Genomic DNA, 25,691 nt, shown 5'->3' with positions numbered 1-25,691 from the left:
GCAACAAGGTGAGGAATACAAAGGCAAGTGTGCCTTGCCTACAGTACAAGCATGGTGGTGGGAGTGTCATGGTCTGGGCCTGCATGAGTGCTGCCGGCACTGGGGAGCTACAGTTCATTGAGAGAACCATGAATGCCAACATGTACTGTGACATACTGAAGCAGAGCATGATCACCTCCCTTCGGAGACTGGGCCGCAGGGCAGTATTCCAACATGACAACAACCCCAAACACACCTCCAAGATGACCACTGCCTTGGTGATGGACTGGCCAAGCAGGTCTCCAGACCTAAACCCTATTGAGCATCTGTGGGTCGTCCTCAAACGGAAGGTGGGGGAGCACAAGGTCTCTAACATCCACCAGCTCTGTGATGACATCATGGAGGAGTGGAAGAGGACTCCAGTGGCAACCTGTGAAGCTCTGGTGAACTCCATGCCCAAGAGGATTAAGGCAGTGCTGGAAAATAATGGTGGCCACACAAAATATTGACACTTTGGGCCCAATTTGGACATTTCCACTTTCCAAGTGTAGTCACTTTTGTTGCCAACGGTTTAGACATTAATGGCTGTGTTGAGTTATTTTGAGGGGACAGCAAATTTACACTGTTATACAGGCTGTACACTCACTACTGTACATTGGAGCAGAGGGGCGTTTCTTCAGTGTTGTCACATGAAAAGATATAATAAAATATTTACAAAAATGTGAGGGGTGTACTCACTTTTGTGAGATTGTATCTGTCTGTCTGTCTGTCTATCTATCTATCTATCTGTAGAATAAGTGGAATACAGTATTAGGATCCTCTTTGCACACTCAGAACATCAAACCCAGATGTAGACCCAGTTCCTCCTGATCTGTAGTGGTGGTGTTCTGTATCCTTCCAGCTTCCTGTCACTTCCGGTCACTGCCGGTTACGATCTCTTCCTTCATTCGCTCTTTCATTTTCCTGCTCGTTCCTCCTCTCTCGCTGCCAGAGTCCAAAGATCACGCTAGTGTTTGCTTTCTGGAACAGTTAAACAGCCACATGCTTTATTGCCGCGCTCGGACTCCACCCAGCCTCGGGTCACTCCCGTATTCACACCTGCTTGGTCTAGCGTAGGTGTGTGTGTGGTGCATTGTGGGAGCTGCAGTCCACCTCCTCCCTGCTGTTCCTGGGTGTCGAGGAGGCGAGGTTTCTTCAGGAGCTTGGATGGGACGCTGGTGATTCAGGTACGTCTCAGAGATTGATGATGTACACTAAAAATAGTTTGGAACGGTCGAAGTTTCAGAATAATGTGACGTTTATTACTGAGGAAGTTTAATGGAAATGTTAAAACTCACACAGGTTACACTATCAGCCTCCGCTCAACTCTTTCATCAAACATTAACAGACTGGAATTTTCTCTTACGCTTAAATATATATACCACATTTAAAACACATTAATACTCCGTCTGTACGTACAGGACTTCCTGATAGTCTAATTGTGTTATTTTTTTGTATAGAAGTATATTTATAGTGTAACTGTGTATAGAAGAGGTGTGTATGGCGGTCAATCGTGATACGTCACACATAACTGCATGTCAGTGACCTGTTTCGAGTGGCTGTGACAGTCTGTGTTTAAGAGCTTTGAAATTCTAATGACGTTAAACATTAGCTTTATTAACATTTCCTGTACTTTTTTTCACTTCCTGGTTTTTTCTTTTCATCTCTAGATAAATACGTTTATTTGAGCCACAAATTTGAAAGACGTTTATTTAGCGTATTTCTGTCATTTCTGAAATCTCAGACTGGACGGTTTGGAGATAAAATAAAAGGATATTAACAGGGTGTGTGTAGGTGGAGAGAGAGAGAGAGAGAGAGAGAGGCCTAAGGTCTAACGTTCAGGGTTACGTGTTATCGCTTCTGTAATTTGCACCGATTTCAAAGGGCTCTTTAAGAGAGATCAGGATTCTGTGATCAGGATCAGCTCTCAGAGTGATGAGGTTTGTGATATCATTTATAGATTAATAATAGAACAGAGACTGCTAGTGGAAAATTGGGCTCCATACTAAATAGAATTAAAATAAACAACGTGAGAAATCGGTGAACTGAGAAATGGCTGACTTCTTCAAATCCAGTCTGGATCAGTTTTATTAATCACAGCATTTATTCTGACTGTCTGACTATCTATATATCTGTCTGTCTTTCTGTCTGTCTATTTATCTGTCTGTCTGTCTGTCTGTCTGTATATCTATCTATTTATCTGTCTGTCTGCCTGTCTGCCTTAATGTCTGTGTCTCTATCTATCTATCTATCTATCTATCTATCTATCTATCTATCTATCTATCTATCTATCTATCTATCTATCTATCTATCTATCTATCTGTCTGACTATCTATATACTGTATCTGTCTGTCTGTCTGTCTATCTATCTATTTTTCCGTCTGTCTGACTATCTATATATCTGTCTGTCTATCTGTCTGCCTGTATGTCTGTGTCTCTATCTATCTATCTATCTATCTATCTATCTATCTATCTATCTATCTATCTATCTATCTATCTATCTATCTATCTATCTATCTATCTATCTGTCTGTTTGTCTGTCTGTTTGTCTGTCTGTCTGACTATCTATATACTGTATCTGTCTGTCTGTCTATCTATCTATTTTTCCGTCTGTCTGTCTGTCTATCTACCTATCTATTTATCTGTCCGTCTGTCTGACTATCTATATATGTCTGTCTGTCTGTCTGTATATCTATCTATTTATCTGTCTGTCTGCCTGTCTGTCTATCTGTCTGCCTTAATGTCTCTATCTATCTATCTATCTATCTATCTATCTATCTATCTATCTATCTATCTATCTATCTATCTATCTATCTATTTTTCCGTCTGTCTGACCATCTATATATCTGTCTGTCTGTCTATCTACCTATCTATTTATCTGTCCGTCTGTCTGACTATCTATATATGTCTGTCTGTCTGTATATCTATCTATTTATCTGTCTGTCTGCCTGTCTGTCTATCTGTCTGCCTTAATGTCTCTATCTATCTATCTATCTATCTATCTATCTATCTATCTATCTATCTATCTATCTATCTATCTATCTATCTATCTATCTGTCTGTCTGTCTGTCTGTCTGTCTGTCTAACTTTCATTGGTCTAAAATGGGAATGTTCTACTGGTCAAATACAGACCCAGTGAGACAGTGAGTTTTCCACACTGGACAATCCCCAGCACAGAGGAGATGAGAGAGTAAAACCCTGCAGATTGTCCATCACTGATTATTTTCTTGGAACAGATCTTTAGCTGCGTATCACCAACACATACCAGGCATTTTGTTATATCTGAACATATTCTCACAGTGATAGAAATGATTTTCGCCTGAGATGGCACGATCGGAATGATACCAGCGGGTACAGGATGGATCAGATATCGGCTTTAGATCAGACAGATTGGAATCGGAATTGGAAAATAAATCTTTATTGGAAGTGGAATTATTGTGAAAGACTTTTTTTTTAAAAATTGTAAAAGTCATACTAAAAATTATTTCTAGTGGTTTATTTGGTGTCTATCATTTACCTTTTAACATAAACGTACAGTACATCATCCAGTACATTTACTACTGCAGAAGTCGGGTATGGTAAAATATTTTTAATTCAAAACATCATGGAGGTTTTTCTGGAGCAAGTGTAAGTGAGAACTCGAGTCTGGAGAAGAAATATTGAGAGAGAGAGAGAGAGAGAGAGAACCATCATTACAGTTCTGTCCTGATAAGATGAGCAGTTATAAAATGTTCTGTTTCTGGTTGATTATTAACAAAATGGAGGATAGAAACACACTAATAAACTATTATCTCACACACACACACACATACACACACATATCCACTGCTGTGTTGCGCGCACACGCACACACCTCTGTCTATTCTATGTTTAGTGCAGATATTATGTAAGACAGGATATTATATATGTTTAGATTTTTTAAAAACACAGTTCTAGTGAATTATTAGAGTGTTACTGTTCCCATGTCCTGATACTGGAGACTCCTTCCAAGAAAACTCCACCATATTACTGTACCTTCACTGTACACTACATTTCAAGTCTTTCTTTCTTTCTTTCTTTCTTTCTTTCTTTCTTTCTTTCTTTCTTTCTTTCTTTCTTTCAATCAAATCCATCCATCCATCCATCCATCCATCCACATCACTAGATATTACATTATACATTATACATATACATATACATAGACATTACATATTCTATTATATATATTTTTTCCACAGTATTTCCCTCTATGCTCTACATGTTCTATTATATATATTTTTTCCACAGTATTTCCCTCTATGCTCTACATGTTCTATTATATATATTTTTTCCACAGTATTTCCCTCTATGCTCTACATGTTCTATTATATCTTATTGTATCTTACTGGAGTTCTTCAGTAGATCTGGGATTTGAACCTGGTGGAGAACCTGAACCTCTCTACCTCTTTCTCTTCAGCATGCTGCTGGATGCCTAGGAAGAAAGATGGGCTCTGTGCTGACACTGTGTGGTGTGAAGAGTAAGAAAAAAAGCGTACAGGGTATGTCTTCATCATCATCATCAGGCTCATTTGTATTTGTATCTGTGAGGGTTTGAGACAAACTGTGTGCATAAGGTGGAACAAATTTACCTCCTGGACATTTTTTAGATACTGAATGAAGAGCCGTTCTCACATCCCTCAGGATTCTGTGTACTACAGTATTTAATAGAAGGTTAAATATACAGTGTGGAGCCTAAAATATTCATGAAGCTGTCAATAATAAAACAATACATTTAATCTGTTTAAAGGAGACAATGACATCAACTTTCCAAATGATTTTATATTTATTTCAGTGTTTTATTTGTTATTGTTTTTCTGTAGGATTTGTTTACATTTTTAGTTTTTGAAATTGATTTTTAGTTTTTTTTAATTGTTAATTAATTAATTTTTATTTTTTTTACTACTTTCCCCTATTCCTGTGAATTGCAAAGAGTGAAAACGACAGCTGTCCTTTCTGGTCAGTGTTGAAAAAAACATAATTATATCTTCCTATATTATTATTATTTTATATATATATATATATATATATATATATATATATATATATATATATATATATATATATATATGTATATATATATAATATGAGAGAGAGAGAGAGAGAGAAACAAAAACAGTTTTTTGTGACATAAAATTGTAACAAATTTTCTTTTTATGTGGCTTCTGTACTGTTAACCATAAAATAAACAATAATTAATAAATTAATCAGAAAAAGAAAATAACACAGTTGTTTGGCAACAATGAAATCACATTTATTTATTTATTTATTTATTTATTTATTTATTTATTTATTTATTTGTTAGTTAGTTAGTTAGTTATTTTCTTTCAAATAATCAACCAATCAACCAACAAACAAATAAATGAATAAATAAATAAAAATTTTATAAATATTTAATTATATAATTATATAAATAAATAAGTGTGCTGATTTAGAAATCATAATTTAGATGCTACAGGTGATTATGGGATTTTGCTTTTATTTTTCTCTAACCAACAAATTAAACTTCAAGTGAAGATACAAGAACACAAAAACAAAAGAAACTATTTATTTATTTGAAATTCTTGACTATTTTTATTCCCATTCCTGCATTTATTTCGGTGTAATATATTTCAGTAAACAGTTCTTTAATCAGTTTCCGTAAAAGTTTTTGTCCTTTCTTGATTTTATATTCATAAGTTTTTTATGGTATTTTTTTGTGGCACAGAGGAAAGGCACTTGCGAGCAAACGACAGAGAATTCAATCTCTCCTTCAAATATGCTGTAAGTAAAGTTCTCTACAGTGTGTGTGTGTGTGTGTGTGTGTGGACTGTATATAAGTGTGTGTTTGTGTCTCTGCAGAACAACGCCATCAAAACCTCTAAATACAACATCTTCACTTTCCTGCCGCTCAATCTGTTCGAGCAGTTCCAGCGTCTGGCCAACGCCTACTTCGTCTTCCTGCTCATACTACAGGTGAGGACATGCGCTGCAGGACACGTCTCTGTGTGTGTTTATCAGTGTTTCTTTCTATAGAAGGACAATACTAAGTATAAAGATTTACCGAATGAATCAATCTAACATAACCAACCATTTTTTGTGTTTGCTGTTTATGGTGTTTATTGTGTTGATTTTTTTTTTTATGTTTATGGTGTTGGTGTTGTTGAGCGATGTTTGTTGCTTTGTTTACAGTGTTTGTGTGGCTGATGGTGTTTGCTGTTTGTGGTGTTTATTGTGTTGTTGATGGTTTGTTGTGTTGTTTACAGTGTTTGTTGTGATGATGGTGTTTGTTGTGTTGTTTACGGTGTTTGTTGTGATGTTGATGGTGTTTGTTGTGATGTTTGGTGTTGATGTTGTTTGTTGTGTTGTTTACAGTGTTTGTTGTGATGTTGATGGTGTTTATTGTGATGTTGATGGTGTTTGTTGTGTTGTTGATGTTTGTTGTGTTGTTGATGTTGTTTGTTGTGGTGTTTACAGTGTTTATTGTGATGTTGATGGTGTTTGTTGTGTTGTTGATGGTGTTTGTTGTGGTGTTTACAGTGTTTATTGTGATGTTGATGGTGTTTGTTGTGTTGTTGATGGTGTTTGTTGTGTTGTTTACAGTGTTTATTGTGATGTTGATGGTGTTTGTTGTGTTGTTGATGGTGTTTGTTGTGTTGTTGATGTTGTTTGTTGTGTTATTTACAGTGTTTATTGTGATGTTGATGGTGTTGTGTTGTTGATGTTGTTTGTTGTGTTGTTTACAGTGTTTATTGTGATGTTGATGGTGTTTGTTGTGTTGTTGATGGTGTTTGTTGTGTTGTTGATGTTGTTTGTTGTGTTGTTTACAGTGTTTATTGTGATGTTGATGGTGTTTGTTGTGTTGTTGATGGTGTTTGTTGTGTTGTTTACAGTGTTTATTGTGATGTTGATGGTGTTTGTTGTGTTGTTGATGGTGTTTGTTGTGTTGTTTACAGTGTTTATTGTGATGTTGATGGTGTTTGTTGTGTTGTTGATGGTGTTTGTTGTGTTGTTGATGTTGTTTGTTGTGTTATTTACAGTGTTTATTGTGATGTTGATGGTGTTGTGTTGTTGATGTTGTTTGTTGTGTTGTTTACAGTGTTTATTGTGATGTTGATGGTGTTTGTTGTGTTGTTTACAGTGTTTATTGTGATGTTGATGGTGTTGTGTTGTTGATGGTGTTTGTTGTGTTGTTGATGTTGTTTGTTGTGTTGTTTACAGTGTTTATTGTGATGTTGATGGTGTTTGTTGTGTTGCAGTTGATCCCAGCGATCTCGTCGCTGTCATGGTTCACTACGGTGGTGCCGCTGCTCCTGGTGCTGAGCATCACGCTGGCCAAAGATGGATCAGACGACATTGTGAGTGCTCTTCATCATCATCATCTTCCTCCAGGGATTCAGACCAGAGCTGAGAGCTGAGATCTCTGACCTGTGACCCGACTCACCACAGATATTTATTAATGCATTAATAACCACTCATTCCTCATTCCTTACATGCTCTGTTAAAGCTTTCCCACTTCTCACCTAGTGAATGAAAAGATGACCTACCCTGTGAAACCTGACCTTTTTATAATCAGAATTTACTACACACACACACTCTCTCTCTCTCTCTCTCTCTCTCTCTCTCTCTCTCTCTCTCTCTCGCCCTCTCGCTCTCAAAAAAGAAACCTGTTACTTTTTTCTCTGTTTGCAGAACAGACACAAAAACGACAGACAGGTGAACAATCGTAAGGTCGACGTCCTCATCGACGGACAGTGAGTTCCTGCTGCTGTTCCTCCACACACACACACACACACACACACACACACACACACACACACACACACAGCTAAGTCAATTAAATCTCAATTCCAAACCATTTTATTTCCAGTCAAAGAAACAGCTGTATTTATGAAATGTGATCAAACTGAACCTTGGATTTATTTATTATTTATTTAATTATAATTTTATGTTTAAAATGAATTCTCTGTAAAGTTTGAATTTGTGGAATATTCACTGAATTTTAGACTTTGAAAAACAATGTGGAAAATTTAAAAAAAAAAAAAAAAAAGTAAAAAATTCTAAACCTTTGTGGTATAAATATCAGGTTTTATAAGATTTATTTATTTATTTAATTATTTATTTGTTTACTGGATTTTAATATTTTACATATATTTATACATTTTTATCATATGATAAAAATAATAATAATAATAATAACAAAACACCAACAACAGTAGTAATAATAATAATAAAAAAGTATAATAATAATAATAATAATAATAATGATTATTATTATTATTATTATTATTATTGTATTATTTTCTCTCTTAACTTTTCTAAGTGAACTTTTCCCTCCCACAGACTGAGAACAGAAAAATGGATGAATGTTCAAGTGGGAGACATCGTTAAGCTGGAGAACAACCAGTTTGTCACGGTGAATATTCTCCTCCTCGTACACTCGTCTGTTTCACACTCGTCCTGCTTCTGTCTTCATTCTCTCCTCACTCACATCTCCTTCCTCTTCCTCCGTCCTGTGTAGGCTGATCTGCTGTTACTGTCCAGCAGCGAGCCTCTGAACCTGGTCTACATTGAGACGGCTGAACTGGACGGGTCAGAACCGGGTCACTACACATGAAAACTATATGCAAAATCCTGCAGTATCGTTTCGTTCACTCTTTCTCTCTCTCTCACTATCTTTCTTTCTCTCTCTCTGTCTCTCTCTCTTTATCTTTCTCTGCCCCCCCTCTCTTTTTTTCTTTCTCTCTCTGTCTCTCTCTCTCTCTCTCTTTATCTTTCTCTGCCCCCCCTCTCTCTCTGTCTCTCTCTCCCCTTCTCCCTCTCCCTCTCTCCCTCTCTCTCTCTCTCTGTCTCTCTCTCTCACAGCGAGACCAATCTGAAGGTGAAACAGGCTCTGACAGTCACGGGTGATTTGGGAGATAACATTGACAAGCTGGCAGCTTTTAACGGTGAGTCCTACAGAAGGTTGTCATGGAGACGTCACGGAAACAAGGGGGGGGGGGGTGAACAGAGGGTAAACACTCAGGGTAAGGGGGAGGTCTTTTGATAAGAATTTGCATAAATATCATAAACTAAATATTTAATAGTCAAACATTTCCTTTGTGTGTGTTGCCTTAAATGTTTGAGTTGAGAGGTTTAAACAAAAAATTTTTTAAAAATTAAAAAGTTTTTTATGTACTGGCTAGCTCACATTAACACATCCAACTAATTTGCATAAATTTACATATGCAAATATAAATATTCATAGACAGCTAGCTTTCAAAATTATTGGCACCCCAAGTTATTGGCATGAATATATATATATATATATATATATATTATATATAAGATATATAATTAATATTTGGCAGAAACCGAAGCAATCAGATTTCATACCAAAAGATCCTGGTACTTCAGTGGAATTCATAAAGCCATCAATCTTAAAAATTGCCCCTGAATCCCCGTATTCACCAGTGTGGTCACTACACCACCTTATTATTGGAGTTAAAATCATTGTGTGTGTGTGTGTGTTTGCTCAGGTGAGGTGTGCTGTGAGGCTCCCAACAACCGTTTAGATAAGTTTACAGGAACTCTGATGGTGGGAGGAGAAACGTTGGCTCTGGATAATGAGAGGATTCTGCTGCGAGGCTGCACACTGCGCAACACAGAATGGTGTTTCGGCCTTGTGCTGTTCGGAGGTACGCAGCAGGGGTCAACCTCGTCTATCGGACATACCTCACGTCAATACCAATAGCTTATTTCACTGAAATACACAATTACTACTACGAGCTGGATTGGATTGGATTAAACTGGACTGAAAGAAATAAAAACAAAGAATGGAGTCAGACATTATAATTAATAGGATCAGTAATATAATGTCTATATTTATTACACTGAAGACAAAAAACTAGCCAATATCAACACTATGGTCAACAACGAACAATACTGTTAAATATTGATGTGAAAAATATAAATGTTTCAAATAAATGTGAAACAAATTAATCTTGGATCATTTGTAAGTAAGAAATAAAAGAGTCACAGCAGAAAAGATGAAGTGAGAGGATCTGATCTGATTTGATTGGAGATCACAGCAGCATGGCTAATCCCTTTTTTCCTCATGTTTAGGACTGAGGATTATCTACAACGTTCATTTAACCCTTTAAAAGGTTAAATAAGGTTTATTCAGCTTAAAGTCTAGTCTTCTTGAACTGTGAATTTTTCTATAGCTATAAAAATAACTAAATAATGACTTACTGAATTGAAAACTTATTCTTTCTCATTCTTTATTATTTTTCATTATTATTTTTTTATTATTTGTTTAAATTATTTCTCTTTGTTTATACATTTAATTCTGTTGATATTTATTATTATTATTTATTTTTATTATTTATATAATTTTTACATTTTTTTTATTTTTATGACACGGATTTCATGGCATACATTTTGTAAATAAATACATATCTCACTGTGTATGGATATGTATGTGTCAAATTAAATTTAAGAATTTAGTAACTGATCAGAAGGGAGTGTAGTTGTGAGAGTAGTGAATAGAAATGTAGTGTAAATCTCAGTATCCTGCGAGTTTTTGGGGATTTAATGGCTTTAAACTGTACATTGTGGGGTTTTTTTTAAATATAAGATAAATGATTTCCTGTAAATTTTCTCATACAAAAGGTTTGTTATGGTGTTTTCTGAACCCCACCAGGCCCTGACACCAAGCTGATGCAGAACTCTGGGAAATCCATATTCAAGCGCACGAGCATCGATCATCTGATGAACGTCCTGGTCCTGTTTGTGAGTGACTTTCATCTGGAAAAAAAAAAACAGATGTAAAAAGTCAGTTCATGTGAAGGATTTTTATTCTTTTTCGTTACGTTTTTCTATCCTACAGATTTTCGGTTTCTTGGCGTTCATGTGCACAGTTCTGGCTATCGGGACCTCGATTTGGGAGCATCAGGAGGGCACTGCGTTTACTGCCTTCCTCCCTCGACAGGACGGAGCTGACGCTAACATGTCAAGTTTCCTCTCCTTCTGGTCTTATGTCATCATCCTGAACACCGTGGTGCCCATTTCACTCTATGTAAGGTCAGTCTGCAGCCTGGATCCTCGCATTACCCTGATAACTCGCCTGATGACGTGAATTTCTATCTTGCAATCAATTTACGTGAATTGTATATGCTGTATAATCCCTATCGTGGTGTCGTTGGGCCTGCTGCTTCAAAACAAGATTAGGGATTTATTTAGTTATTTATTATGGAAATTATGGAATTTCCATAATAAATAAATATTTTAAATCATTAAAAATTAATTAAAAAATTATATTATAAATTTTATAAATATGTACTGTATATTATTTATTTATTTTTAAAATTCATTTATATCATACCCATTTTCCCATAATTTGGCTCTATTGTGTGCCCTTTCTTGTTTTTTGAGGAGATCTTACACTCTTAAATAATATGTGGGAATATTTTTTGCTGTTTGCCGTTTACTCATCATTTCAGCTCTGTGTTCTTTGCCTTTTATGGAGTTTTGTGGGCGTCACCAAATGCAAATCAGCTTTCTCCTTGTAATTTGCATGGGATCGTCGTTTATCAAGATACAATTATTTTTTTAATATCCTTATAGTGTTGACATGGGCGGGGAAATGTGACAAAATAAAAGAAATCATATAGACTTAAATAAATTTCATTTTTTGATGGTTTCTGTTGTTCTACATTTTCATACTAATGAAATAAATATTCTGTAAATCAAAACAGTGATAATATTTTAGTTTTGTTTCCCTTCCCTTTGATTTCTCCATACGCAGCGTGGAGATCCTCCGACTCGGAAACAGCTACTACATTGACTGGGACAGGAAGATGTACCATGCTAAGAGTGATACTCCGGCCCAGGCCAGGACCACGACGCTAAACGAAGAGCTGGGACAAATCAGATACATCTTCTCCGACAAGACGGGAACCTTAACACAGAACATCATGACCTTCAATCGCTGCTCCATCAACGGCAAGTCATACGGTGAGACCATGAAATAAATATATATATATATATATATATATATATATATATATATATATATATATATATAATAATTTTTTTTTTTTAGAGAGCACTACTGTCCATCCTTTTATTGTATAATTCCATAATAAGTGATCCCTATTAACCTGCTTGGTATTTCTTTTTAAGTTATATATTTTTAAAAAAAATGTAAGGTATTTTTGTATTTTCTTTCTTTTCTTTACTTCTCAATACATGACAGAACCCAACAAATAAATTATCATTTTATTTTAATTGTTGCTTTGGCCATATACACCATGACAGAGAGTGTATATACAGTAGCTAGCATTAGCTTTAGCATGTATAGTCTAGATAACCTGTATGGGGTTTTTTTTCCTCACAAGGTGACGTTCTGGACTTTGCCGGACAAAGAGTAGAGATCACTGAGGTCAGTAACAAATTAAATGGGATATATGCATTTGGGGTTGTATTTGCTTCTCAATTTTTTTTTTTTTTTTTAGCATTTGTGTAATTCAGCACAATTCAGGACGATTACTTACCTTTCTCTCTTTGTCCATCTATGTTTCTTTTACAGAAAACAGAAACGGTGGACTTTTCCTGGAACTCACTGGCTGACCCGAAGTTCTCTTTCCACGATCATGCCCTTGTGGAAGAAGTGAAGTTGGGAACTCCTGAGGTTCAGGCTTTCTTCAGACTGCTTGCACTTTGTCACACCGTCATGCCTGAGGAGAAGACTGAGGGTAAGGGAGCGCTATCTAGACTCTGAACTTTCTGAAATTGTCTTCATTTTATCCATCCATCCATCCATCCATCCATTTTCTATACCCGCTTTATTCCTAATTAGGGTCACGGGGATCTGCTGGAGCCTATCCCAGCACACATTGGGTGAAAGGCAGGGGTACACCCTGGACAGGTCACCAGTCCATCACAGGGCCACACATATAGACAGACAACCACACACACACTTACACTCACTCCTATGGGCAATTTAGAATGACCAATCAACCTAATGTACATGTTTTTGGACTGTGGGAGGAAACCGGAGTACCCGGAGTAAACCCACACAGGCACGGGGAGAACATGCAAACTCCACACAGAAAGGCGGGGGCCTGTTCGAACCCGGGATTCGAACTCAGGACCTTCTTCTCATTTTACCCACTTTATTAGGTTTATAGCTAGCTAGTTACTATGTTCTGCTATATTGATGATAATAATAATAATAATCGTCATTATGCAGTGGGCTAAAGATGTGAGAATAGTGTTGCTAGGCAGCAGTGCAGTGTAAACGCCAGCTGAACTACCTTGCTAGCTAGGATGTAGTTGATATGTCTGTTTACAGACAATGTGAAAGCAGAATGACGTATAAACAAAACAAATCCATCAGGAATATAAACATTTACCTCAGATGTGTTGGTAAATCGCGAGGAAAGGGCTAACTTTGGCTAAAATTACACCTAGACATGGCCATTTCATTTAACTTGGTGAAATAGTCAAGTAATCTCAGAATATATAAATCCTTAATTATGCTATTGTGTGTGTTTCAATATTTCAATAGATTTCCAGGATTTTGTATTTGAAACAAGGCTAACAGTGTAGCTAACTGGCACAACTAACTAGTATCTTGTGGCTACTTTTTCTCAGACAAAGTGACACATTTAACAGGACATAAAATGTCTGGAATGTTATTTATTTTTCTCATATACGCTGGTAGATTTCTTAGAAAAGGCTGAATTTGATTTGTACTTAGCATAAACAGACTTAAGTTTTAGCTAGCACATAGTTATGACCCCATATAGACAATGTAAAAGTAGACATACACTATAAACAAAGCTAATCCATTAAGAATATCAATATTTACCTCAGATTTTACTTAGCTTGGTTTTCTTTATAATGAATATACTATATATAGCATTAACAGCTAACTGACTTTCCATGGGTTCTGCCATATTGAAAAACTGCAACTGTAAGCGAAATTTAACTTGTAAAGCCATTTATAATACTCAAGAGGACGATATCTGTGGAAATAAAGAAACAACACATTAGCAAATTAATGCAACTGAACGAATAACATAATTGCAACCTCAACTATGGATACCAAAAAGCTGCTAGATCGCTGGAAATGCTTCGAACAATTTAGCTAGCCAGCTACCTAGCTAGCATATAACTGAGTGACGCTAAACAAGACAAAACCATTAAAGATGTCGATGTTTCCCTCAGATGTGTTGGTAAATTACCACAGAAAGGTTTATTACAGTTCAATTACACCTAGCCTCAGCTGCTAACTGAAAATTAAAGTGAACACGAAGTAGCCATATACCATATACACAATTTGTTAGCTGATGTGCTTGCTCTTAGCTAAAGTTGGCTTAAGATGTGCTGCTAGGCAATAGCGCAATATGAATGCTGATTGCGCTAACTTGCTAACTAGCATGTAGTTGTTATGTCTGTATACAGACAATGTGAAAGCAGATTGACCTTTTACCTCAGATATGTTGTGAAATTGGTAGGAAAAGGCTTTCTTTTGATTAAAATTACACCTAGACTTGACCACTAACTGATAAACACTCTTCCTTTTCAGGTCAGCTGTTCTACCAGGCTCAGTCTCCTGATGAAGGAGCTCTGGTCACTGCGGCGAGGAACTTTGGCTTCGTGTTTCGTACTCGCACCCCCGAGACCATCTCAGTGGTGGAGATGGGGGTCCACACCACGTACGAGCTGCTGGCCGTGCTGGACTTCAACAACGTCCGCAAGAGGATGTCTGTAATCGGTGAGGGTACTCAAACTCAAAGGCTAGGCAAGCTAGCTTCATTATAAACAGAACTTTATCTAACACCTAGCATTTGTCTCTGCTGACTCATGGGAGTCTAATGAAAGAAAGATAAGCTGAGAGATTTCCAGTATCTCATAAATTTCCAATTTTTGTTAAATTATATTTGTAATCACTTATTTTTTTAGCATGATCTACATAGCCACATGATCGTATCTGCAATATGAGCCAGTTGTAAACTTTATGATGTAGCATGACTGCTAGTTTTTCTTATCATTACCTTGGATTGTACAAAGAAATACAGGTTTTATTTACATAACCATAGTTTAGCATACATTTAGCTAATCTACTTAGCTACCTAAACACAACTGATGTTAGATGATGTTATAATTGTGTTGTGTGTGTGTGTGTGTGTGTAGTGCGGAGTCCAAGTGGCAAGCTCACTCTGTACTGTAAGGGTGCGGACACTATCATCTACGAGAGGCTCCATCCGTCCTGCTCCAAACTAATGGAGGCCACCACCGGGCACCTCAATGTGAGTGAGTGAGTGAATGCACAAGTGCATGAGTGTGTGTGTGTGTGTGTGTGTGTGTTATTGTAGTATAGTGCATCATTGCTGATCAGGGCGTGTGTGTGTGTGTGTGTGTGTAGGAGTTTGCTGGTGAAGGTTTGCGCACTCTGGCTCTGGCCTATAAAGACTTGGATGAAGCTGAATTTGCCGTTTGGAGACAGCACCACCATGTGGCCAGCACTGCAATGGAGGACCGTGAGGCTAAACTAGATGCCATCTATGAGGAGATCGAAAAGGACCTGATGGTAAAATTAAAAAAAAAAAAAATTGTCTTTATCAACTATATTATGTCAACTCCCAAATATAATGTAGAAGTAACAATTCTTATAAGAAAACGCCTTCTTCATAGGAAGTGATAGGTAGGCCACGCCTCCTTCACTGTGACTGACAGGCACAGAGGCCACACCCCAACCAGTGACACTGACAGGCATACAGGTCACGCCTCTTTCAGTGGCACTGACATAGACCGAGGCCATACCTCTTTCACTATAGGACTGACATATACCAAAGCCAGGCCTCTTTTGGTGGGACTGACGCATACCGAGGCCACGCCTCTTTCAGTGGGACAGATGTATGCAGAGGGCACACCTCCTTCAGTGCCACTGACATGCAAATAGGCCACACCTCCTTCCATATAACTAATTTGCACATAGGCCACACCTACTTCAGTACTAATGACTGAGAAGAGAGACCACGCCTCCTGTATATCCTAGTTATTAAAGACTAAAATGTGAACATGAACATTAATAAAACTTTCATAATGGACATCACTCAAAAGAAAATTTATTTATGTATTTATGTCATAATTAGTAAAATAATTTACCATTTGTATAAATAAACAAACAAGCAAATAAATAAATAATTGATTTTTTTTATATTTAATATTGATCAGTCTAATTAAATGTACTTGTGATTATTATCTTATTTTGCTAAACAAATTAATAGAAACTAATAAGTGGAAAGTTTTCTCACAGAGCCGTGTGTGTGTGTGTGTGTGTGTGTGTGTGTGTGTGTGTGTGTGTGTGTGTGTGTGTGTGTGTGTAGTTGATCGGGGCAACTGCAGTGGAGGATAAACTGCAGGATGGAGTTCCTCAGACCATCGAGCAGCTTTCCAAAGCCAACATCAAGATCTGGGTTCTAACAGGAGACAAACAAGGTCAGATCACTGACTGTGATATTTACTCTGTATCTCTGCTGATAAAATATTCCTGTAGTGTAAAATTGTGTAGTGTTGTGTAGTGTAGCAATGTTTAGTGTTGTTTCATGTTGTGTGGTGTAGTGTTGTGTAGTGTTGTGTAGCAATGTGTTGTGTAGTGTTGTGTAGCGTTGTTTAGTGTAGTGTATTGTAGCATTGTGTTGTGTAGTGTTGTGTAGCATTGTTTAGTGTAGTGTATTGTAGCATTGTGTAGTGTAGTGTTGTATAGTCCATCATTCAAGACATGTGTGGTTTGGTGTAAATGTGCTTGTTTAGTTCTGTACCGCTAGTAGAAACGTAAGAACGACGTAATGGAAGCTGATAGCTACCAGTTTATCCGTTACAGCCCTACATCACACACACACCTAATTATTATCTGTAATAATAAATCAATCAGACAAAAGAACATCAGAGTGGTCAGAAAGGTCATAGTGGTCAGAGAGGTCAGCTTGGCTGTAACTCCACCATGAAGCTGAATCATTTTCATCTGACTCAGATTCAGACTCGGGTAGGAGGCGTGGCCTAAAGATAAATGGTGAAATTATCCATAACGCTTTATTCAGATGATTGTATGGATTTGTATCTGTATAATTTTTTTCAGTACAAATAAAATTCCTGAACCAAATGATGTCCTTAGAGTTGAGTCCTGATGTGTTTCTCGTGTGTGTTGTGATGCAGAGACGGCGGAGAACATCGGGTACTCCTGCAACATGCTGCGTGAGGAGATGAGCGAGGTGTTCATCATCTCTGCAGACACACTGGAGGGGGTGCGGGATGAGTTAGTGTGAGTCTCACTGTGTGTTAGAGCGGGGATGAAACACTCAGGATCTTCTGTTATGGATAAACATTTACAAACATATTTACACTTTATTTCTTTCACTCTGTCTGACTGACTGTCTGTCTGTCAGTTTTTTCTCTCTCTCTCTCTCTCTGTCTGTTTTTTTCACTCTGTCTGTCTGTCTGACTATCTATTGGGACAATCAATTTCAAATAAAAACATAAGTATTTCTTTTACAAATTTAAAAATAAATAAATGTTGTGTTTTTATCCATTTAGAGTTGAAACTAATTCCTGTAATATTAATGATGCTTAATAAGATTCACTTAGTGACTAGAAGGATCTGATGAAATGTTCAGGAACGCCAGGAAAAAGATGTCCCCAGATTCCCCAGATGAGCCGCCCTACATGAAGAGTGGGATTATGGGTAAAAAGTCGGAGGTGGTGCTGGACGAGAAGGTGGACGGAGAGTATGGTCTTGTTATAAATGGACATAGTCTGGTGAGACACACACACACACACACATATATATAAACATATATACACACACACATATACATATACACGTACATAAAAACACACACACACACACGTGTACACACACACACACACAGCACACTCCAAAATGTTTAATCCTTAATAAAGGATTATAAAAATCAGAAAATTGTGTGACAGAGTTGTAATGAGATCTGAGAAGGAAGAATTTTATGCTCTGGTCAGATGTTACTGACCTGATCCACCACAGAGGGAGGAAAGGAATGGTCTGTTCCACTGAGACAGGGGTCGAGGGTTGACATCAGAGACATTTGGATCATTTGATTATTGTCTTATCTTTAAAACGCTAAAATGAAATAAATTAGCATGCGTGTGTGACGTGATGCGTGTGTGTTGTGATGCGTGTGTGTGTTGTGATGCGTGTGTGACGTGATGTGTGTGTGTGTGTGTGTGTGTGTGTTGTGATGTGTGTGTGTTGTGATGCGTGTGTGACGTGATGCGTGTGCATGACGTGATGCGTGTGTGTGCAGGCGTTCGCTCTGCAGAAGGACCTGCAGGTGGAGCTGTTGCGCATGGCGTGTATGTGTCAGACGGTCATCTGCTGCAGGGTCACTCCACTGCAGAAAGCTCAGGTGGTGGATCTCGTCAAGAAGCACAAGAAAGCCGTGACCCTGGCCATCGGGGATGGAGCCAATGACGTCAGCATGATTAAGGGTAGGTGGAGTCTGGGGTTGGGTCAGAGAAGTTCAATCATCAAAAAGAGAATTAAAGTGACATAAATAATATAATAACATTTACAAACATACTTACACTTTATTTCTTTCACTCTGTATGTCTGTCTAACTTTCTGTCTGTCTGTCTGTCTAACTTTCTGTCTGTCTGTCTGTCTGACTGTCTGTCTGTCTGACTTTCTGACTGATTGTCTGTCTGTCTGTTTGTCTGACTGACTGTCTGTCTGTCTGACTTTCTGACTGATTGTCTGTCTGTCTGTTTGTCTGACTGACTGTCTGTCTGTCTGACTTTCTGACTGATTGTCTGTCTGTCTGTTTGTCTGACTGTCTGTCTGCCTGTCTCTTTTTTCACTATGTCTGTCTGTCTGTCTGTTTGTCTGACTGTCTGAATATCTTTCTGCCTGTCCCCCTGGGTAGCGGCTCATATCGGAGTGGGGATCAGTGGGCAGGAGGGCATGCAGGCGGTTATGTCCAGTGATTTCTCCTTTGCTCAGTTCCGGTATCTGCAGCGCCTCCTGCTGGTCCACGGCCGCTGGTCGTATCTGCGCATGTGCACGTTCCTGCGCTACTTCTTCTACAAGAACTTCAGCTTCACCTTCGTGCACTTCTGGTACGCTTTCTTCTGTGGCTTCTCTGCCCAGGTGAGTGTCCTCTTTCTTTCTGTCTTTCTTTCTTTCACTGTCTGTCTGTCATTTTGCCTCTTTGTCTGTTTGTCATTCTGTCTGTTTGTTTGTCATTCTGCCTCTTTATCTGTCTGTCATTCTGTCTGTCTGTTGGCCATTTGCCTTCTCATCCATCTGTCATTCTGTCTGTCTCTTATTTTGCCTCTTAGTCTGTCATTCTGTCTGTCTGTCTGTTAACCATTTGCCTCTTTGTCTGTTTGACATTCTGTCTGTCTGTCTGCCTATCTGTCATTCTGCCTCTTTGTCTGTCTATCATTCTGTTTGTCATTCTGTCTATCTGTCATTCTGGCTCGTTGTTTGTCTCTGTCGTTCGGTCTTTCGGTCATTCTGCCTCTCTGTCTGTCCGTTATTCTGCCAGTCTATCTGTATGTTCAATTATCTGTCTGTATATTCGTCCATCTGCTGCCTGTCTATCTACAATTTTGTATCTGTGTCCATCCAAACATTCGTCTATCCGTCTATCAAATCACCTTTCTGTCTGTCTGTCTCTCTGTCTAACCCTCTGCCCACCTGTCTGTCTGTTTGCTTGAATGTTGTGGAAGAAATGTCCAGGTTTTTGTTGTTGTCAGATGTCATATGCAGACATTTGAGTGACCGTTTATTAGCTTGTTGTTACACGTGTGTGTGTGTGTTTTTTGTCTTGTTGTACCAGACGGTGTATGATGAGTGGTTCATTACGCTTTATAACCTGGTGTACACAGCCTTACCGGTCATCGGCCTGAGCCTCTTCGATCAGGTGTGTCCTCCTGCTGTGGTCTGTATTCAATATCTCTCTCTGCAGTACTGTAAGTGTTATGATACATAACCAGATATATTAACCCTCAGGATGTTAATGACCGCTGGAGCCTCCAGTACCCTCAGCTGTATGCCCCGGGTCAGCAGAACATGTACTTCAGCATCAAAGCGTTTTTTAAGATCCTGCTGCACAGCTGCTACAGCTCGCTGGTGCTCTTCTTCCTGCCATACGCCGCTATGCACGAGACGGTCCGTGACGACGGCAAAGACATCGCCGACTACCAGTCGTTCGCGCTGCTTGCTCAGACCTGCCTGCTCTTCGCCGTCAACATCCAGGTAATTCTTTTCTTTATTTTTTCTCTTTTCACTGACTCCAAAAAGTCTCTTGGTTCTTTGTTCATCGCATGTGAATGTAGCTGAAAGTGAAGTTTTGTCTTTAAAATGTGTTTAGTCCTGTCATTTTTCTTATATGACTTACACAGGCATAGCCAAGGGTGCCAATACTTTTACTCTTGCTGAGAATGTCCGGATATTAATGGCTGGATCTTATTCATGAATATAGAGAGCTAAATATGTCATGGGGAGTGTAAAAGGAAGGCTATGAGGATTTTATATGTGTGTTATTAATTATTTAGGTGAATGTAATACCTTTGCTGTAATGTGTGTGTTTATGTGATTAGTAACAGACTGTGTGTGTGTGTGTGTGTGTGTTAAAGCTGGGTTTGGACACGTACTACTGGACGGCGGTGAATCAGTTCTTCCTGTGGGGAAGTCTGTCGGTGTATTTTGCCGTCACATTCACCATGTACAGCAACGGCATGTTCCTCATCTTCACCTCCTCCTTCCCCTTCATCGGTGAGTCACCTGCTGCAGCTCTGAGCACTGAGGAGAACCGGAGGAACCGCTCTGCTAGTGTCCAGGAGAAATGTGTTACAGTATATATTAATCTAGATACAACGAAGAGGGTGGGGGGTGTGGGGGTGTTGTGTGTGTGTGTGTGTGTGTGTGTGTATGTGTTTCTGTGTGTGTCTTTGTACATGTGTGTTTGTGTGTGTGATGTGTTTTTGGTGGGATTGTATTTGTGGTGTGTGTGTGGGGGTACGTGTGTGTGGGTGTGTGTGTGTATATTTGTGTTTGTGTGTGTGTTTGTGGTGTGTACATATGTGTTTGTGACGTGTTTGTGTGCATGTCTGTGTGTACATGTGTGTTTGTCTATGTATGTGGCATGTGTTTGTGGTGTGTTTGTGTACATATGTGTTTGTGGGGTGTGTGTGTATGTATATGTACATATGTTTTTGTGTGACGTATTTGTGTGTGCGTATGTGTGTGTTTGTGGTGTGTCTGTACATATGTGATTGTGTGTTTTTGTGGTGTGTGTGTGTACATATGTGTTCGTGTGTGTGTGCATATGAATTTGTTGTGTGTGTGACGTGTTTGTGATGTGTGTGTGTGTGTGTGTGTGTGTGTGTGTGCATATGTGCTTCTGTGTTTGTCTGTTTGATGTGTGTGACGTGTTTTTGGTTTGTGTGTGCACATATGTGTTTGTGTGTGTGTGGCATGTGTTTGTGTGTTTTTGTGGTGTGTGTGTACATATTTGTTTGTTGTGTGTGTTTGTGCTGTGTTTGTGTATTCTCGTGGTACGTGTGTGTGTGTGTGTGTACATATGCATTTGTGTGACGTGTGTGTGTGTGTGTGTGTGTATCAGGCACAGCAAGGAATTCCCTGAACCAACCCAATGTTTGGCTCACCATCTTCCTCACCACCATCCTGTGTGCTCTGCCTGTGCTGGCTTTCCGATTCCTCCGCTGCCAGCTCCAACCAACCATCAACGACAAGGTACACACACACACACACAAACACACACACACAAACACACACACACAAACACACATTTTGGTGGTTCAGATTGATGTCATCGTAACTAAACAGCTTAGAGCATCACTAATATAATGACCCAGAAAATACTTTCTCTCTCTCTCTCTCTCTCCCCTCCTCAGGTGCGTTACAAAATCAGAGAATCCAAAGCCGTGATAACTCCTCCCACTCGCCGGTTCCCACGGCGACGCATCAGCACCCGTCGCTCTGGTTATGCCTTCTCACACGCTCGTGGTTACGGCGACCTGGTCACCTCTGGTCGTTTCCTGCGCCGCCCCGTGAAGAGCCGCCCGGTGCTTTTTCCTTTAGCAGAGTCCCCCGTAGCTCAGAACTCTCCACAAACATACCGCAACATCACTTCCTCCTAACACACACACACACACACACACACACACACACACGGCAACACCGGGAGACGACAACACAAACTATATCACTGCACACAGGGAGATTCACGATAAATAGTGAACTCGGCGTTGTACGTATCGACGTTTACAAGCACAAACTGATGTGATATTGCAGGAGCGTGTCCTTCATATAAATAATAACTTGCTCTCACGATTGATTTTCAGATACAGTGGAACCTCGGCATATGAATGCCCTCTCTTACGAATTTTCACCTTAAGAATTGATATTTTGAAGAAATTTGCATCAGCATAAGATCTAAAATCTTGTTAGCGCCAGTGGAAAGCCAAGCGAAGCAAGTTTACGATTTTTTTGCAGTCACTGAAAGCTGTTTGGAGTCAACCAACGAGACCAACATCGCCTTCAGCCTGTGTTCTAAAGCTAGGTGATTTTTCCGGCAGCTTTTTTGTTGACAGATTGGTGGTGTGGGCGGTCTGTTCTATTTTTAGCCCAAGCTTGGTGGCACGACTTCCTGTGAGGAGCCTTGACATGGAATGCTTGGCTTGGGGTCAGTTCTTTGTAAGCAGCCGTACAGTTTACATACGCTGCGTATTGGGAATATTGGTCATATTTTTGGGCGGCTGGAACGGATTATCTGCATTTACATTATTTCTTATGGGAAAATTTGTTTCGCAATACAAACTTTCACCTTAAGAACTCGCCTCCAGAAGGAATTAAATTCATATACTGAGGTTCCACTGTATTAATAATAGTACTCTTTGAAGAAATATTAAATGTTAGTTTATAGTTTATCTTTGTGCCTTCTGGGGAAACTGAGGAAACTTGGGGTTTGACATAAAGCCGTGAAATAAATTCTGAGAGAAATTTCACATCTTGGAGAAGAAGATAAGACACTGATTTCTCCATTTGCTCGGTTTTCTGGAGAACAACATCACAGCCGTTTTATGACCGGGACTCTGACCATGTCAATCATAGCGACACTGTGCTGTGCACTGTGTTAGCGACACTAACCTATCATGAGTGTACTGTATGTTCATGCAGAAAAGGCCAGAGAGAGTGTACTGTAGATGTACTCGGAGATGTTTATTTTCTCCATTTCAGATTATTATTAAGTCTTTGTCCCAAATATGCACTTTTGCTTATACACAGTGTGCATGGGGGCAGCACAGTGGCTTAGTGGTTAGCACTGTTGCCTCACAGCAAGAAGGTCCTGAGTTCGAACAGGCAGGAAGCCTTTCTGTGTGGAGTTTGCATGTTCTCCCCGTGCCTGTGTGGGTTTACTCTGGGTACTCCGGTTTCCTCCCACAGTCCAAAAACATGTACATTAGGTTGATTGCTAATTCTAAATTGCCCATAGGAGTGAGTGTGAGTGTGTGTGGTTGTCTGTCTATATGTGTGGCCCTGTGATGGACTGGTGACCTGTCCAGGGTGTACCCCTTGGTGTGATGGGATAGGCTCCAGCAGATCCCTGTGACCCTAATTAGGGTATAGAAAATAGATGCATGGACAGTGTGCATCTTTGTTGTGTATACATCTAGTGTGAGAACTAACACACCTATTTTAATGCTGGAAAAGATCCACAGGCACAATTTAGGACTAGCTCATAGTACAAGAAGAAGAAGAAATTGAAATGATGTGCAATCTACAACAACAACAAAAAAAAAAAATCCAAAATAAATATTTCCCAATAAAGCAACTCCATGTTTAAATATATATATATGCAACTGTTTAAAAAAAATGATATGACATTCTTTATTTTTTAGTCGAATGCAAAGCCAATGTAGATAGAAATAGTTTCTTAGTTAAAGCTTGTTTTTATCAAGTTAATCGTGTCATTTTTTTATTTTGTTTTTCTTTTAGAAGTTGAATTTTTTTGCACATATCCTTAATGTTTTATTACTAAGCCGGACTGAGAACCATTGAGCGTTCGAATCGAGCCTGTAATTTTGGCTTCATGATTAAGGTTATGGTTTTAAGTCAGTCTGAAATGTGTAGATCACGTGTCCTATGTACGTTTTAAATCCTGATACAAACCAGCTCAGGTTATTAGAGTCCATAATGTGAATGTACTCCTACATAGTCTCAGGTACAGTATGTTTATCACAGTAATTCAATTCAGTTTAATTGTATAGCGCTTTTAAGAATAGACATTGTCTCAAAGCAGCTTTACGGAAGTCTAGAAAGATAGATAGATAAAAAATGATAAAGGTTAAAGTTAAGGTACTATTTTATCCCTAATGACCAAGCCTGTTTCTGCCTTAATTCCCACACGATTCCTTCAGCTGTTTAATTCTGCTAAAAGAACCGCCGTTAAGTTGTCGTATTTTTGTGTATGATTTTAATTTTGTTTCTATGTCTGTATTTTCTAAAGTTTGAGTCTTGTTTACTGATTAAAACTCTTATTAAATTCTTTTGTTAGATTTAAGATTTCACTGTTATGAGCTTTCTCTATTCATTAAAAAGCCGAATCATTCTGAAAAATCTAAAAATTAGAGACATTAGTCTCAGTAAAAAATTTTTTTTTTTTTGGGTACTGTAAATGTTGACAATAAATAAATTTGCTTGAATTTTTTTTACCTTATTACTTTATTAATCACCTTTTTATGTCACTGATTTATTTTTTTACTGTAATACAGTGTAGTGATTTTATTTGTCTGCCATTTTGTGTCATAATTTTAGCCAATGATAAGTTCACAAAAGATATGAACTAAATCGCATTTTTAGCCAGCATTATAAAATATATATAATATAAATTATATTTATATATGAGCAGAAAATAGTGGATATAACATCACTACAGCTCTGTGTAGTTTCCTCCACCAGTCTAAAGACACTGGCATCTCTAAATTGTTTGTTGCGTGTGCGTGTGTGTGTGTGTGCGCGTGTGTGTGTATGTGTGTGTGCGTTTCATGAAAGTCAGTAGATTCTTTGAAAGAAACCATTTATGAACACAGTCTATTCAAATGGTACAATAAAAATCAGCTCTATTTTTTTTTTGTGGAGCAATAGAGATTTTTTTATTCTGCAAATATTCACTCAGAGAATACATTTTTTATTGTCATAATGATAAAAAATGGCCACAGTGTCAGTTGACAATATTTACTGTGAATCCCTGTGTGTGTTTGTGTTATTCTGTATATGTTTGTGTGTAAATGATTAAAATTCTAACTAGATATTGAATAATAAATTGAAGGAATTTTTACATTTGAAAAAATTTACATTATTAGAAATAATTACAATTATGTGCCAGTAGGATAAAAAAAAGATATCTTGAAATTAGTTAAATATAAAAAAAAAAACAGGATAAATAATTTGACCTTGTAATAAGAAATAGTAAAAGATTTTCTTTCAAGATATTACAGCATCTTTCACAGATAAGTTTTACTACATGGTACACAATTCCATCTATATTGTTTTTTAATGTACAGACTTTTTTTTTTTTTTTCAATCAGACAAAACTATAGATAATTAAATAACAAAATTATTC

At 38.2% G+C, this 25,691-nt stretch overlaps 1 protein-coding gene across 2 annotated transcripts; it reads left to right on the top strand.

Moving 5' to 3' along the window:
* The first annotated feature begins 989 nt into the window (after positions 1-989).
* On the top strand, positions 990-23,073 carry atp8b5b (ATPase phospholipid transporting 8B5b). Of its 2 annotated transcripts, none has more exons than XM_058412625.1 (28): positions 990-1,205; positions 4,454-4,535; positions 5,741-5,796; positions 5,875-5,988; positions 7,272-7,370; positions 7,705-7,766; positions 8,356-8,428; positions 8,534-8,604; positions 8,878-8,960; positions 9,531-9,689; positions 10,697-10,785; positions 10,883-11,076; positions 11,801-12,009; positions 12,393-12,436; positions 12,584-12,749; positions 14,588-14,776; positions 15,196-15,311; positions 15,428-15,592; positions 16,392-16,503; positions 17,221-17,326; positions 17,679-17,820; positions 18,345-18,528; positions 18,963-19,186; positions 19,881-19,964; positions 20,054-20,299; positions 20,680-20,818; positions 21,669-21,799; positions 21,961-23,073. In XM_058412625.1, the coding sequence occupies exons 2-28, from the start codon at positions 4,481-4,483 to the stop codon at positions 22,204-22,206; spliced, it is 3,558 nt and encodes a 1,185-aa protein (XP_058268608.1). In that variant the 5' UTR covers positions 990-1,205; positions 4,454-4,480; the 3' UTR covers positions 22,207-23,073. The 2 variants fall into 2 exon arrangements, with proteins under 2 accessions (XP_058268608.1, XP_058268607.1); XM_058412624.1 differs by lacking the exon at positions 990-1,205 and adding an exon at positions 1,893-1,958.
* Positions 23,074-25,691: the final 2,618 nt, after the last annotated feature.

The sequence above is a fragment of the Hemibagrus wyckioides genome, linkage group LG16, assembly GCF_019097595.1.
Source record: "Hemibagrus wyckioides isolate EC202008001 linkage group LG16, SWU_Hwy_1.0, whole genome shotgun sequence".
Lineage (NCBI taxonomy): Eukaryota > Metazoa > Chordata > Actinopteri > Siluriformes > Bagridae > Hemibagrus > Hemibagrus wyckioides.
The sequence above is the reverse complement of the archived record's forward strand: the minus strand, read 5'-3'. Positions and strand labels throughout refer to the sequence as shown.

What these genes read in the sequence shown, in the direction of transcription:
- atp8b5b (XM_058412625.1), top strand. Translation starts at nt 4,481, where the DNA reads ATGGGCTCTGTGCTGACACTGTGTGGTGTGAAGAGTAAGAAAAAAAGC. An exon ending in CATCAACGGCAAGTCATACG is followed by an intron (nt 12,010 to 12,392) that starts GTGAGACCATGA and finishes TTTCCTCACAAG; the next exon opens with GTGACGTTCTGGACTTTGCC. An exon ending in TTATAAATGGACATAGTCTG is followed by an intron (nt 17,821 to 18,344) that starts GTGAGACACACA and finishes GTGTGTGTGCAG; the next exon opens with GCGTTCGCTCTGCAGAAGGA.